General features: G+C 31.3%; 1 protein-coding gene across 1 annotated transcript in view; it reads right to left on the bottom strand.

Annotated features, from left to right (window-relative positions):
- The window catches only part of LOC129216863 (rho-associated protein kinase 2-like), a 102,817-nt gene extending 89,730 nt beyond the window's left edge, over window positions 1-13,087 (bottom strand). Inside the window, exons 1-3 of the mRNA XM_054851078.1 lie at window positions 12,989-13,087; window positions 9,249-9,330; window positions 7,906-8,006 (exon numbers count right to left, since the gene is read on the bottom strand). Of these exons, the coding sequence (XP_054707053.1) occupies window positions 7,906-8,006; window positions 9,249-9,330; window positions 12,989-13,087 (282 nt within the window). The remainder of the gene's footprint in view (window positions 1-7,905; window positions 8,007-9,248; window positions 9,331-12,988) is intronic.
- Between the last annotated feature and the right edge of the window lie 3,197 nt (window positions 13,088-16,284).

Here is a 16,284-nt window from a genome sequence, read left to right on the forward strand (position 1 = left end):
TTTAGCGGTTTATTCGCGAAATTCGCTCACACGCGCCTCTTTATTTCCCTGTACAATCTGGAGTATCTTCATTCGTGGCATCTTTCATCATTTTATATTTTTGTTGGTCTTCGACTCTAGTTCTTTCAACTAATTTTCGGACATATTCAGTAAGTTACCGCCCTATAGCCAGGGTTAAGACATAAATACATGAAATACACCGCCAGCTCAGTCAATTCCAGCCGAGGATTACAGTTTCATGCTTATTAGCAAACTTACTGAATATATCTGCCTTGCTTTCAATCTTCGAGTTGAACCGAACCATTGCTTCGGTCACTCGTCTGGCCAGTGCTAATTCTGTATTAGCTACTAGTTTGTTTGGCACTCTTGGCTTCCTTAAGAGGTTTTCCACCTCCAGCTCAGTCACTCCTATGCCGGGCTGATGAGTGCTAATAAGGACGAAACTGCAGTCCTCGGCTGGAACTGACTGAGCTGGCGATGTATTTCATGTATTTCTGCCTTATCCCTGGCTATAGGGTGATAACTTACTGAACATTTGAGCTTGATTTTTATTTTCCTTATTATTCCGATTTTTTTTTTAAATATATATTTTATTTCATAAACAAATAATCAATCCAATTTTTCTTTTTTTTGAGCTGGTAGTTTTCTAAAAAATCTGTGACTAGCAATAATTTAGTAATTACTAAAATTAAGTAAAATATTAAATATCAATAAATAAAATAAATAATCAGAAAAAAATTAAATTAAAGTACTTAATAATTATCTTACCACACATTACCAGATATATTACTGTAAAAGTTTTAGGATAGGTTACAAATATTCAAAAAAATCCTAAATTTATGATTTTTGCAACATTTTTGGATTTTTTAAAAAAATTACCCTTGAAAATACTCGAACTTCAGTATTTTATCGATGTCCTAGACTCTTAAATTGTTTAGACAAAATTTAATATCTAAAATCTTCATTAAATTAAAGCATTGTTGAAAATTAACAATAATTTTTATGAGTCTCTTGAATAAACATGGATGCAAATGGCTTAACATTTTCAAGTCGAATGAGAGCAGCAAAATTAGAAGTCTACAAGTCTTCATCTACACAATTAGACATGTAAGGCAGGTTAAAAATAATGCTAAACACATAATTATAAATGTTCAAACGGTGGAATCAAATGATAAAGAAAAGCGAGTGAGTATTACAGAAGCAGAGGCAATCGGATTTCGAGCTGTGTGAAAAATTGAGAAAAAGTGTAAGAAACAGCTAAGGTGCATACATTTTGCACCTAATGGGTACAATTTGATAAATATGGATGTTCTTGAACTCAACATCCATGACCAGTTGTCAGTTTCCACAATTTTTGAGCATTTTTTGCTGAAAATGACGATTTTCCATGACCGTTTTATATCACAATTGAAATCCTCTTATTTGCAGTGTCATTTCGGGGTGATCTTAATTTTAGAAAGCTGTAAAACTTTCAATTTTTTTTCTTTTTTTACATTTGCAGTACCTCTCATGCTGTACAGAATATTATGCATAACCCTTCTCAAAACATATTTTAAGAGCCAATAAAACAATATTTTTTAAACACAGGTTTTTATTAATTTCTCAAAGCACATTGTGAAAATTCTAAGAAGTCAAAAGGAAGTATGGCAGCATAAAATATAAGGCAAAAATGAAGTTACAAGAGAGTATGAAAAAAACTTTATATTGCATAAATGCCAGCTTCTTTCTCTTACCTGAATCAAATGATATCTAGGATACACCACAGGAAAGTATTTTGCTAAATGTTTGAAAGTTTATAATTTGCGCATTGAATTAATAATGTTTTTTGCATGAAAATTATACCTGAAACACTCTTGAAAATATGAATATTGAAAATGACTTGACACGCAAAATACCAGAAATTTAGAAGAAGAGGAAAAAACATTTTTTCCCCAGTTTCTTTCCCTGGAATAAACGTTACAAGGGGCTGCAAAATTTGTTTGTTGTAACAAGAATTTTGTTGTGATCAAATTCAAATAATGTAATGGAAATTAAAATAGGACTGAAATTTACTTCATTGCTCTTCAAAAGCATGCTTTGTACTTAAAAAATACAAGTATATTTGAGTCCCTATCAAACACTGATTTACATAGTAATAAGACTTAATTGTTGGTGTGACAACAAATAAAACCAAAGAGATCAATTCAGGGTTCATACACTATTCAGATGAAAATAGAATTGATGAATAGAATAGATTCCATGACTTTTCCAAGACTTTTTCATGACTCAATAAAAATTTTCATGACCTTGTTACACAAAGAGAATAGTACTACAGTTGGCTCTCTGTGTTCAACAACGCTCTATTTAACGACTTTATCTATTTAAAGAAGACTTTTCATGGTCCCGTATGCTCCACTGTAGTTTTAAAAGCATTCTATTTAACAACGCATTCTACTTAAGGACGATTTTTTGTGGTCCCTTGAAAGTTGTTTAATAGAGAGCCAACTGTATTTAATATCAAACTTGTCAATATTTGAATAAGCTAAACTTATGCGTTAATGTCACTACTTCATCAAAGCACTTGTTTGTGATTGAAAAAACATCAGTGTAAGTATCAATAAACTTGCTTCAAAAGTTGCCTTTTAGTGTCAACAGTGCATCTAATCATGCATGTAACCTGTCAGAGTATTTTGGTTCTTTAAAGTAAAGCCATTCTTTAGTAATTTCATGTTTCCAAAACAGATATTTACAAAAAATCTTTCAGTAGTAAATAAATCCACAGATTCAAATGTGCTTGTTTACTAATTTTCAAATGCATATGAATTAATAGGTTTAGAAATTCCAGAACATAGTGTTAGATTCCTGACATTGAACGTAACATTTGGATATATGAATCAGTTTCACGGGTTGTATGTGGGGCACTACTGTTTCAGAGTATTAGAATTCCCCTATTTCTATATTCCGTCGCCTCATTAAAGATCGCTATTTCCTAAAACCTACAAAAAACTAGGACAAACTCTGATAAATTTAATGATAAAGTTTTTAAGAGCGGTTGAAACGTTCTCGGATGCAATTGAATCTCGTTTTTTGAGAGGACGTGGCAAAATCAAGAACGTGTAAGTTCGCTACTACAAAATATAAAATATAAGAAGTGTTGAAAATAATGATAAGCTCAAAACTAGTGATGTCTAAGCAGTAAAATCACATTGAAAACGAAGAAGGGCGGCTGTTACAGACGTGGATGAAATGAGATTTCAAAACTTAAATTTGTTTTCAGGATCATTCAATTTTTACGTTTTACAGTTTTTATATGCAATGCTGTTAAACCATTCAAGATTTCTAACGCTCTTTACGCTACTGTTACTTTCTCTTTGTCCAGGACATTTTTCCATGACTTGTAACGAAAATATTCATTTTCCATGACTTTTCCAGGTCTGAAATTGGTTTATTTTTTTTCCCCATGACTTTCCAGAGTTTCCATGACCCGTACGAACCTGTCAATTGTAAATAATGATTTTTAGGAAAATATTTGGTATAAATTTGTTTGAAAAACATTTTATTTTCACCATTTTCAAAAACTTCCAACAATTCTCTAACTGCTCCGTTACTTAAGTATGTTAATTCCAAGATTTTTATTTCTGTTCAACTTCGAAATTAATATTGAATGAAAAGATATTTAGCATAAGTATAAAAGAACCTCCATAATTTTATATAGCAATAGATATTTTCTTACAACCATTTACGTTACAGCAGTTATGGGCAATTTCGTCGGACCACTAAAATCATTCAAAACAAATACTTTTCTTCATCTATGACTGCATTAAAAAGCAATCATGACTAATAGTAGAGAGGCATACTACATTCCGTGGGAAATTTTGTGAGGAAATTGTGAGACCAATTTTATTATGTTCCTTATACCCTGTGTAACTATGCCTCACCGGGTGTTTTGCTTGAATTTGTGTCAGACGGCCTGTATGACGTCATCAATCCAAGATGGCGACTGCAATGAGTTTCTGCAATTATGACTCAATTTTTGGGTATTTTTTGATAATTTTCTGGTGAATTTGCTCGATTAAAATTCTATTACTTTTCTTATTATAAGTTGAAAGTAAAATATTTAATTTACTTGTTTATTAACTCATTAAAAAAAAAAATCTGAAGTCTTCATTTTTGACTTTGGCATTCAGAAAAAGCTGGTTTAAAAGTACCTCAGGTGAGTTTTTGCAGTTAAAAATACTGTTAATTTTCAGGCTAAAATCATTAAACATTGGTACAGTCAAACCCCGTTAATTCGGACACGCTTATAACGAATTACTGCTAAAGCGAACTATATTTGCGATCCCCGTCCTACTATACTTACACTTAAACTATTTTTTTCAAATAAAACGAGCTACTGTTGATACAAATTCACTTTTAAGGTCCATTTGAGTTCGTTTTAACAAGCTTCGACTGTATAATCGTTAAACAGAATTTCTTATAACCTGTATAATTATGCCTTAGGAGCTTTTCTTGCACCTTTTAGAACGCTCGTTTCATTTCATCAACGTAGCTTACGTTCATGCAGAAACTGGTATATGTAACTAAATATATTTTAGGGGAAAATTTACAAACAGTAATCACCATGGATATTGGATTTTACAAACCAGTTTTAAAACTTGCCCTCTCAAACAAAAACTTGTACAGGTCTTGACGACAATTTGACTGAGTTATACAGTGAATCTGTAGTGTCAAAAATTCTTGCAGGAAAGTGTGTTAGACGGGCTACAGAAGCACATTCTACATTTAGGGTTGTACTATTTAAATGTTTCCTCGATGCTTTTTATATACACAATGAAGAAATGAAATTTCAATGCGATGATCGAGTGCAAAAATTAATTGCTTTCAAGAAAAAAAGTATGGTGAAACAAAAGAACTTGACTCAAATATAAGGCAGATATTACTAGATTCTAAAATACATGAAAAAATGAAAGATTTGAGGACACAGAATCAATTGGAAGACCAACATTTAAACTTGCTTTGTTATACATGCATATGATGGATACCATGTTACTTTTATACGGTCTGTTAGATCAGGAAATTGGGAATTACACATTTCTTCATTCGAAGGTTTCGTTCCCTATTTCTTTGCTTTGAATTTAACAAATTATGCAAGTATGATATCATGGTACTTGACTAATATGAAGCGTCTTAACGTAAAGCAACAAAATCTTCGGAATGAATTCATGGGAGGCAATTGCGCTGTTAAAAAGTATTTTGTACCGTTTTGTGCTTTAGAGTCAGACGAAGCTTTGGAGCAAGAGAAATGGAGTATGAAAGTAATTAGTAGAATAATAAATACATAACTCAATAGAAAAATAGTTTAGCGTTAAAGAGTAAACATTATCATTTGACAGGTTCAAAAGTAAAGCGACTACATGAAGATGTGCAATGTATATATGGAGTGAAATCAGAGTCTCAACAAACCCTATAATATATGAAGGAAGTGAACTTATTAACACAACAAAGTGTGAACATAATGAAGCCGTACAAACAGATGTATTTAAGGCATTTTAAACAAAGGCCGTAACATGTACGCCACTTTGAAACGAGAGAGAATTAAAACTGAAAACACGAATTTCTGGGCCCCAATGAAAAAAGAAAAGCTAAATCTGTGTAAAAATAGCACGAAGAAAGTTGCAACAAATATAGCTGGCACTGTTCTACAGTTAAAAGCCGATCGTTATTTAAACTTCAGCTAGTTCAGTATCGAGGAGTCGAGCAGATATTAATTTAAAAACAGCATATGAATTTTAGGCTGTTCCACAATCTACGTTTAATCTGGATGGGTAGGTAAAATTATCTCAAAACAAATTAAAGTTAATAAAGGTTTTAGAAGAATGTGGCTCAGAAAAAGTAGACAGCAGCATCGAAGATTCTTTGCCGAACCCCATGAAAGACTCAAGCATACCGAAGCAAATGAAGAGAATCTTACAGTGTTGCTGTTCTTTACGGAATGGCGCAACTACAATCATCGAAGAAACCAAAGCAACTGAAAACATGTAATGATTTAGCTGCAGAATTTAATAATAAGATCAAGGAGATTCTTTTAAATTATGATGAAACCCACTTAGTGTTTGACACATACATTGAAAACTCGCTAAAATCTGCCAATTTGTCATGCGGAAAAAAGAAGTACATTAACACCCATTAGGTTCAAAATAACCCATTGTACTAATATTAAAAACGTACACATGAATACCCTACTTTCTTATGTAAAAACAAAGGATAACTTAATAGATTATCTGGCGAATAAAGCGTTAATATACACAAGCAGCATTGAAAAAAACCTAATCGTTAGCTGGAGAAATGAAGCTAAATCATCATTAAAAGGTGATGTGACTGCAACTGCAAAGCAATCATGAAGAGGCCTGTGTTAAAATAGTACTGAACCATCTTCATGCTTCTAGAGAAAGAGCAACCAGTACTCATATATATTCGACTGACACCGATGAATTTTTGCTAGCATTGTTCTGGTTAAAATCATTTCACCGTCCATGCACATTTTTGACTGGGCTAGGTAGCAACTGAAGAATGACCAGCATTATGACCGTATTAGGACTAGAAAAACAAGAGGAATATTGTGACTCTATACTCTGTCAGGAAGTAATATAACAAGCTCACTTGCTTAGAAGGAAAAACCTTCTTTTTTGGAAAATTTATAAGACGGCTGATAAAGATACTCTAGATGCTCTCTGACTCATCTGGGAGTCAACTGAAGAATTCGGTACAAATGATAAAATTGTAACTGAAAGAAGGCTTTATTTGTTCTGTATATATGCCGCTGACAAAGATTTCTGATATTGGAGAATTTCTTTGGTTCATGTTTTCCAAGCAGGAGACTCAAAATGAAAATTTGCCTCCTGCAAGAGCATCTTTGTCCCTATACATTTTAAGAGCTCATTATCAGGTATTGGAACGGCATCTTACTGACCAGCGGCCCGAATTTAACATCACCGTCAGACTTCGGATGGGAAGAGAAAGACAACTTGTATGTTCCAGTTATGTGTACACTTTTTTGTGCTTCTGAGTCCAGTTTGAAACTAGTTCGATACAGCTGCGTAAAGGGAAAATGCATTGTTTCATGTAAATGCAAATCTCAAAGTATTTCATGCACTGAACTTTGTGTGTGAAGATGAGGACTTATGTGAAAATCATATATAACTAAGCGATATTGATAACACTTCAGATGAAGATCTTTAAGTAAGAATTGTTTGTTTACCTTAAAATCTATATTTTGAATTAAAATCAGAGTTTAGATAATGAAAACACTCATTCATTACTTGAGTATATAAATAAAATTATCATTATATCTAATATTAAGTAACAGAAGTTGTATTTTCTTTCTGCATTGAAAAAAAAATGCTTCTTATAAGCCCGAAACACATGTGTGCAAATTATTTTACAGGTTTTTTTGGAATAATAAACTTGATTTTATCGTACAAGCTTTCCAAAATATTTTTAAACTGTTACTGGTTACTAAAAATCTGCATCTAAACAAAAAAAAAACTAAATGAATAACCTATTTTAAATTGGCAATTAGTTTTCAAATTTGAAATATAATAGTAATAAAATATTAAATATATAAGACAAGTTGAAAAAATGTCATAATATGCCTCAAAAATGAGTTAAAACCGAAAATTTTCATCAATATCTAGTGCAGCCGCCATCTTGGATTAATGACGTCACACAGGCCATCTGACACAGGTTCAAGCAAAACACCCGGTGAGGCATAGTTATATAGGCCATAAGGAATGTATTAGAATTGGTCTCACAATTTCCTCACGAAATTTCCCACGGAGGGTCTTTTTCCTTAAGTATGCAACCGGACTATAAAAATAATAATAAATTTCACAATGAAATAAATATAAAATGGCACTCAAAACTTACTAATTGAACTTCTCCGAAAGCCCCTCTTCCAATAGTTTTGATAACAATGAAATCATCGGGAGTCATTCGACATGATACAACAACATTAGCAGATTTATGGTCTAGAAACAAACAAGGTATTCAGTTTTTGTTATGTAACAGAAATTTGTCTAACATTAACAAATACAAAAAAGGAAGAAAAAAAATGCAAAATGCTTTGCATGTGATTAGTCAATTCTGCCCTTTTTGTAGCTGAAAACAGAATAAGGTTTGCAAACACACCCACATGCAAGGGATAAAAATAGTCAAAATGTAAAAATGATGGAAATTTAACTAAAAAAAAAGTCAAATAGAATATGTTGACATAACAGTTATCATTATTTTGATTCACTAATTCAAATTTATGGTTAGTTAATTTATTAGATAATTCATAATATGCAACACATTTTACAAAAAAACCTTAAGTTTTATTATTATTATTATTATTATTATTTTGTTCAACTTTAAATTTAAAGAAAACATTTCATGAGTTAATCAAGACTTGCTACACCTCAGTGAATTCAAATGAATCTTGTGAATAGGTACTCATCCTGGCTTTTGCAAAAATAAAGTTACAAGCAAGTATGAAAAATCCTTATATTGCATAAATGCCAGCTTCTTTCTCTTACCTGAAACAATGATATCTAGGATACACCACATGAAAGTTTTTTGCTAAATGTTTGAGAGTTTATAATTTGAGCATTGAAATAATAATGGTTTTTGCATGAAAATTTCCCCCAATTTGAAACACTCTTGAAAATATGAATATTAAAAATGACTTGAGATGCAAAAATTCCAGAAATTTTGAAGAAGATTTCTGGAATTTTTTTTTTTCTGGAAGAAGGTTCCCCCCCCCCCCCCACTTTCTTTCCCTGGAACAAACGTTACAAGGGGCTGCAAAATTTGTTTGTTGTAACAAGAATTTTGTTGTGATGGAATTCAAGTAATGTAATGAAATTAAAATGGGACTGATTTTACTGTATAAAATTATTTTTTTTTTAAATCTTTTTTTTTTCTTTTCAAAAACTGGGGGGAGCGGGGGGGGGGGGGAGGGTGCAAGTGCACCCATGATCAGGCCATTTCTCTTTTTCAAGTCACGAGCAGCCACTGGTTTCCAGAATGCAATTCATGTTTTTGCAATGGCTCTGGGTCTCATATAACATGATTTCATGCAAAAGTATTTCCTAGGAAACTATCTACCATACTATTTGAGAGCTACTTCTATGACAAAATATTTTTAAGCAATATTTTAAACTCTTTTAAACAGCAAAAACAATCTTCAGAGATAAAAACAGTCAAATATGTTATGAACAGTAAAAACTTACAGCGCTGCAAATAACTTTCTATTGTTTTCATCCGTTTTAAGGCAGGATGATCACAGTCTAAATACAGAGCTTGAACAGTGTCCTGAAAAAAAAGAATTTAAAAAAAATTAGACTTTTTGCATACCTTAATATGATTGTGATTTATAATAAATACTGTATTATTAAAAATCAATATTTTAAAAATTAAATATAAATATAGATACATTTGCATGCATTTTACAGCAGAAGCTTGTAATCACACCATTCTTATAACTTTTTACAAAACATTGTTATAAGTAGAGCAACATCTTAATCAGTGTAACTTGAAAACATAGAATTAAATAATGATAAATGAAATAATTTTGTACTGTCAATGGAGATGCAAAATTTCTGTAAATATTGAGGCAGAGTAAAAAAAATGTTTTTCTCTGGAATAATTGCAAAAAAAAAGGAAAAATTAAATTTTACAAACAAAAATGCATATAATAGCTACATTTTCTTAGAAAACATTCAAAAAAAAAAAAAAAAAAAAAATTAAAGATTTATGCAATCTTTCCATGTTACCTTATTTTATCTTTTTAACAGAAATACATAAAACGTTTCCTATAAAAAAAAACTGTAGCTTTCATTGTTCAAAACATCAAAAATTATCTAAATTAGTCATATCGCCAACTGATCATTAATTTTGAGCAAGAAGGTACTTGTTAATTGTTAAAACAAATGTTTGGCAAATTTGCCTGTTTTTTAATTGTGAGATTTTACTGAAAGTTGCCCTTTTTTAAAAAGTTTGTTACATCCATTTATATATGGGTTTACACATGTATGCATTATACTCATATAAAATATAAGTACATAGAACTTTTTACTTTAACATTTCTATTAATTAATGTTATTGACATAATGATTTTGTTCTATATAACAATTTACGCTGTTACTGAGAAAAGTAGCAAATAATACTTTGGTGTACTGGTAAAGAAAAATTATCTTACAGCTTCAGTATCAAAATTAGTGTTTTCATGTGAATATATTGGACATAACAGAACATAAAAAATATTTAAACAAAAAAGCATTAGACTTAATTTTGTGCTAGAAACTTCAAAATTTTCAATTTTTCCCCCGAGTAGAAAAAAAAACTTTTGCGCCTAAAATTTCCAATTTTTTTTTTCTGACCGTTTTTATCTCTAAATGTTAATACTGTTTTCATCAATTTATTGACCTAGACTCATAACTTAAAATCACAATCAAAGAACTTCAGTACCTGGTGCATTTAATTTATGAGCCTCAGTCAACATGGATGCATTTGCACGGGCAATTCCATGTCAGATCAATCACTTTTTGACCTCACCATCTCCGATTTTAACAAAATTGGTGTGAGGGACACATATGTCAAGATAAATTATCCTGCTAATTTTTAGAATTATACCTTAAAAATTTTACAAAATACAGGGCTGTTAAAAAACTGAAAAAGTACGAAAAAAACAAAAAGTTGGGACATTCAAATGACTGTAACTTCTCTCCTAATTATAGTAGAATAAAAATTCAAAACCCATTGTAAAGCTAAAGAATAGAGCTTTCTATTGATATAAAACATGACTTTCTTATGACAGGTTTAAGTTTCAAGGTCATTCACTGTGACTTTTGACTTTGACTATCTCCAAACATGCTCGCTTGGAATTTCTTCAAAAAAAAAAATATATTTCAAAGCTCTAACACTATTCTTCCACTACACCAAAACTTAGACTGGGATCGCAAGGGCAAGGTACTGAAAAAAGAAATCAAGAATGTTTACATGTTTTACATTGTTGAATTCCATATGTCAGGTCAGTCACCTTCTTGACCTCCTCACCATTTCCAAATTATTTCCGATCCATTCCGATCCATTTGAATGAAATTTCATGTGAAGAACACATACAACGTGATACGTAATCCTGCCAATTTTCAGAATTCTGCTTCAAAAATGGTACGAAATACAGGACTGTTAAAAACTTTAAAAGTGCAAAATAAATGGAAAGTTGTGACATGCAAATGACTGTAACTTCTATTGTTCTATCATAATTACAGTAAAAGAAAAATTTAAAAACCATTGTAAAGCTAAAGAATAGAGCTTTCTATTGGTATAAAACACGGCTTTGTCACAACAGGTTTAATTTTCAAGGTTCACCGTGCGTCAACAGTGTGAACGTTTTCATGTGTTCACCATGGTTCAATTCACCGTGAATTTCGACCTTCAATGTCTAAAAATACGCCACTTTAGAATTTCTTAAAAAATATATTATCAACATAATTGAAACAAAATTAAAACAATAACTTTAGGACAGAATTAATGTAAAACGTGTAACAAAAATACGTAAATATTTCTGATTTTTTTTGCAGTTCAATGCCATTGCAATCCCAGCCTAAGTTTTGGTGTAGTAGAACAACACTGTTGGAGCTATAAAATGTATTTTTTTGGAAAAATTCTAAGGGGGCGTGTTTTAAGATATTCAAGGTCAAAAGCCAAGGTGAATGACCTTGAATCTGGAACCTGTCATGAGAAAGCCATGTTTTATCCTAATAGAAAGCTCTAGTCTTTAATTCACCGTGAATTTCGACCTTCAATGTCTAAAAATACGCCACTTTAGAATTTCTTAAAAAATATACATATTATCAACATAATTGAAACAAAATTAAAACAATAACTTTAGGACAGAATTAATGTAAAACGTGTAACAAAAATACGTAAATATTTCTGATTTTTTTTGCAGTTCAATGCCATTGCAATCCCAGCCTAAGTTTTGGTGTAGTAGAACAACACTGTTGGAGCTATAAAATGTATTTTTTTGGAAAAATTCTAAGGGGGCGTGTTTTAAGATATTCAAGGTCAAAAGCCAAGGTGAATGACCTTGAATCTGGAACCTGTCATGAGAAAGCCATGTTTTATCCTAATAGAAAGCTCTAGTCTTTAACCGTACAATGGTTTTCAAATTTTTATTCTACTGTAATTAGGTTAGAATGATAGAAGTTACAGTCATTTGATGACACAACTTTCCGTTTATTTCGCACCTTTAAAGTTTTTAACAGCAGTGCATTTCGTAACATTTTTGAAGTAGAATTCTGAAAATTGGCAGGATTACTTATCTTGTTGTATGTGTCCGTCACACGAAATTTCATTAAAATCGGAAAGGATGAGGAGGTCAAAAAGGTGACTGAACTGACATATGGAATTTCACAGTGTAAAACATGTGAACATTCTTGATTTTTTTTTCAGTACCTTGCCATTGTGATCCCAGTCTAAGTTTTATTGTAGTGGAAGAATAGTGTTAGAGCTATAAAATATATTTTTTAAAGAAATTCTAAGGAAACATGTTTTTAGATATTCAAGGTCAAAATTCAAGGTGAATGACCTTGAAACTTAAACCTGTCGCAAGAAAGTCATGTTTTATATCAATAAAAAGCTCAGCCTTACAATGGTTTTTTGAATTTTCATTCGATTATAATTAGGAAAAAAGTTACAGTCACAACTTTTCGTTTTTTTTTTTTTTTTTTTTTTTTTTTTTTTTGTACTTTTTAGTTTTTTAACAGCCCTGAATTCGTAAAATTTTTAAAGTAGAATTCTAAGAATTGGCAGGATAACTTATCTTGACATATGTGTCCCTCACACCAATTTGCGTTAAAATCCAAGATGGTGAGGTCAAAAAGTGATTGATCTGACATGGAATTGCCATATAGCATATACCTAAGTGTCTTACTCAAAGGGAGAAAATAAATAACAGAAAGCTTACCAAAAGCCCATCAATATTTATTTCAGACTCAACTTCTGTCAGACAATTTTCGAGATGCAGCAGACGTTGCCGTCGATCTGGGTCATCGATTTTGTCCATCTATAATACAAAATATAAATCATTCGCAATTGAGATTCAACCACAAGAAAATCATTTTTTGCTACAGCTATTTTTCTATTTTTGCACCAGATTGCAACGAAAAAAAATTTAAGATGATTTGGAGGTACTCTGCACAACCGAAACCATATTTTTTAGCAACTGAAATTTGGAAAGAATTTTTGAAAAAGCTGTTTTATATTTTCAGTGGTGCATATGAGCAAATAATGTCCAAATGTTAAACTGTACAAAAGATTTTCACTTCTATAACATTTTAATCTCAATCTTTTTTTCTTTAAAAACGCAAAAACATCTTCAATGTTACTAGCAGTTTTTGTGTGGGTTTTGATTAACATGTACTATTTCAGACATTGTAATTTAATGCATACTTGCCAACCTTGCAAAACAGGAAAGCAGAAGAAACAAAACAAAACAGCAGGAGAAATTTTTACCTTGGAACAAGACTAATGCTAGTACAAAATTGAAAATTTTCATATTCTAAGATATAAATTACAGAAAAACTAATCAACGAGGTATAACATTCATATTTTGAAACTTTTTTAAAGATAGTTTAAACTAAAAATGAAGCGCTGATACATACTGTTTTTATTTTTTAAGAGTACACTACATTATTTGAAACATTTTTCTTCAGTCTAACAAATGATTAGACATGAAAATTGTAAATGCAACAAAAATAAAGATGACATGTATACAATTATAATTAGCATTCATACATGGTCATGAGAAACACAAGTAATTAAAAAAGAAAAAAATGTTTCAAAATAGCAGCCAGCAAAAAACCTTCAGAACACAAAAAAAAAAAAAAAAATTCTTGCTAGAGTTATAAGCAATTTTTTAAAAACGCGTGGTCCAAAGTTTTGGTATACAAACATACGATTCCATTGCTTTACCAGTCATTCAGTTTTCTTAATTTCCCTACTAAGATGAACTCAAAATCAAAGAGATTCTTCACAGTCAAGTCTTTAATTTCTTAAGAAGCAGGAGAAATGTCTTACGTAGTACGAGGCTACAGACTGAACTGAACACTAATACAAAATGTATTTTAAGTAAACATGTTTAACAAAAAAGTAACACAGAAGCAACATAGTCACAGCAAGCAGAATTGAGCAGATATAAAGCCAGAAACTTGCTGGAAACTTATAGTAAACTTTTGGCACATGGTCCTAAAATAAAATAAACTTACAGATCACAATATAAAAACTTTAACAACCTAGAATATCTCCTATTGATATGAAAAGCAGCTTCTAATAGCAACAACTCTCATATCCTAATTTATGTTAGCATCGAACACAGTAGATAAAATCTAATTCTGAGCATAGCCACCCGCGTTGGAAAAAAAAATCAACATTTCCAAAAGTTTTTTACCTCTGATTTTGTCAAGGGATATCAATTTATCGAACTTTTCTAAATTCCCCAGGTACCATATTAAACCTGTAATAAGCTACGTGAGTGACTCTTCAACCAAAAAAGGTCTATCTAAATAAATTTCTAATTTAAAATGACTGGCACTTCCCATTTCAAAAAGAATACTAACTCCCCAATCTATCTATATATATGTTTATGAAAAAAAGCATCTGGACTATTGCCAAGGGATAAGCAGATGTCTTACCTGCAAATTTTATCAAAATTCAATAATTGTCATCAGGGGCGGGAAAAAGGGGGGTTGAGAGGGGGCGGTCGCACCCCCTAATTTTTTGAGAGGAATGACAAAAAATGAGCACATTCAATTTACGTAAATCCCAAATTAATGTTCAAGAAAAACAATATTGCTGGTTCTCCGTAACGATTGATGAAAAGTCGACACATTTCCAGACATGAGCAATTGTTTTCCGTTTTTTTAAATTATTAGAAATTCATCAAGCCTTTACCGGGCTTTTCAGAACAGAAAAAACTGATGAAGAATCATGGTTAATTTTAACTAAAGACGTAATTTCCTCATATAGGCTAAATACCTCGTTCTTGTGTGCTCTGTGTAACAATAATTATGAGAGGCCCCTGCAGTGGTGTGGTTGTATGATTTTTACAGGAAAATGCCTTGGTATTTTACATTCATTGTTACGCTCATATTTCAAGTGTGTATTTAATGAGTGTTCATCACCATTTTCCTTTTCCAGAAACACATTTCAGCTACTAAATGCATCGTATGCTTTCATAGATACTCTTTAAAAATACATACTACTTTTGAAAAAGATATCTCACATCAACAAATACCTTTTCTGGGGCTCTTTAACTATACAATCTCCCCCCATATCATGATTACTCAGGGTTTCCGCTACGGTCGCATTTTTCGCATAATGCGAAAACACTATCTGAATTGCGAAAATAAAGCAATGCATTTTCGCTTTTTTGCTCAAATAAAAAATTAATTAATTTTTAAAAAAAGTAGAAATGTTTGATCCTAGAGAGGAAGCATGCATGGCGATAATCAACTTAATCTTTTTTAAATCTTAGCTAAGATGTTTAAACTATAATTAAGTTCAATAACTGTTAGTCTTATCCAGCATTATGTTCCCCCAATAACTGCTTTATTAGGAGGAGAGGACTGCAACGTTCTAAACAACAATCGTGTTTTCTTTTTTTATTTTATGTTTTAAAAAAATCGCTGTTGTACTTATTTCTTCAAAGATATCACAGATGAAATGTGAATTTTATTTTCAACTTTAGATGAAACACACTGAGGCATATATAAATATATGAGAATGTGTAACATTTTAGCATTTTGCTAACATTTTTTCCTAAATTTTAGCTTTTATGCTAAAGAACTTTTGAACCCAGCTTAAACCCTGTGATTACTTGCTGTTAGCCAATATGTGTTTTGTTCCATACTGAGATAATTCATATTTAAGAAACTCGATCCCCCAAATAAAATGCTGAAATGCCGCCCCTGATTGTCATCAAGTGGTTCTTTGCAAAATATTTCACCTAATAGAAGTGTTCCATTGTTATTCATGAATGGAAAAATATTTTTAAAAATATCTGAATCAAGTACAGTGGCTCCCAAAAGTTGTTTGTACACCTACGACTCTCAATGAAATTGGCCATTATCCATTGGTTAGAATTAATATTTCGGAATAGGTATTTTATTATAAGAGCTATGATTTATTTTTAACAAAACTACATGAAAATTTTTAATAAAACATTAAAACATAATTTTTAAAAAATCAAAAACCAAAAATTGC

Source organism: Uloborus diversus, chromosome 2 (assembly GCF_026930045.1).
Source record: "Uloborus diversus isolate 005 chromosome 2, Udiv.v.3.1, whole genome shotgun sequence".
In the NCBI taxonomy this organism is placed as follows: Eukaryota; Metazoa; Arthropoda; class Arachnida; order Araneae; family Uloboridae; genus Uloborus; species Uloborus diversus.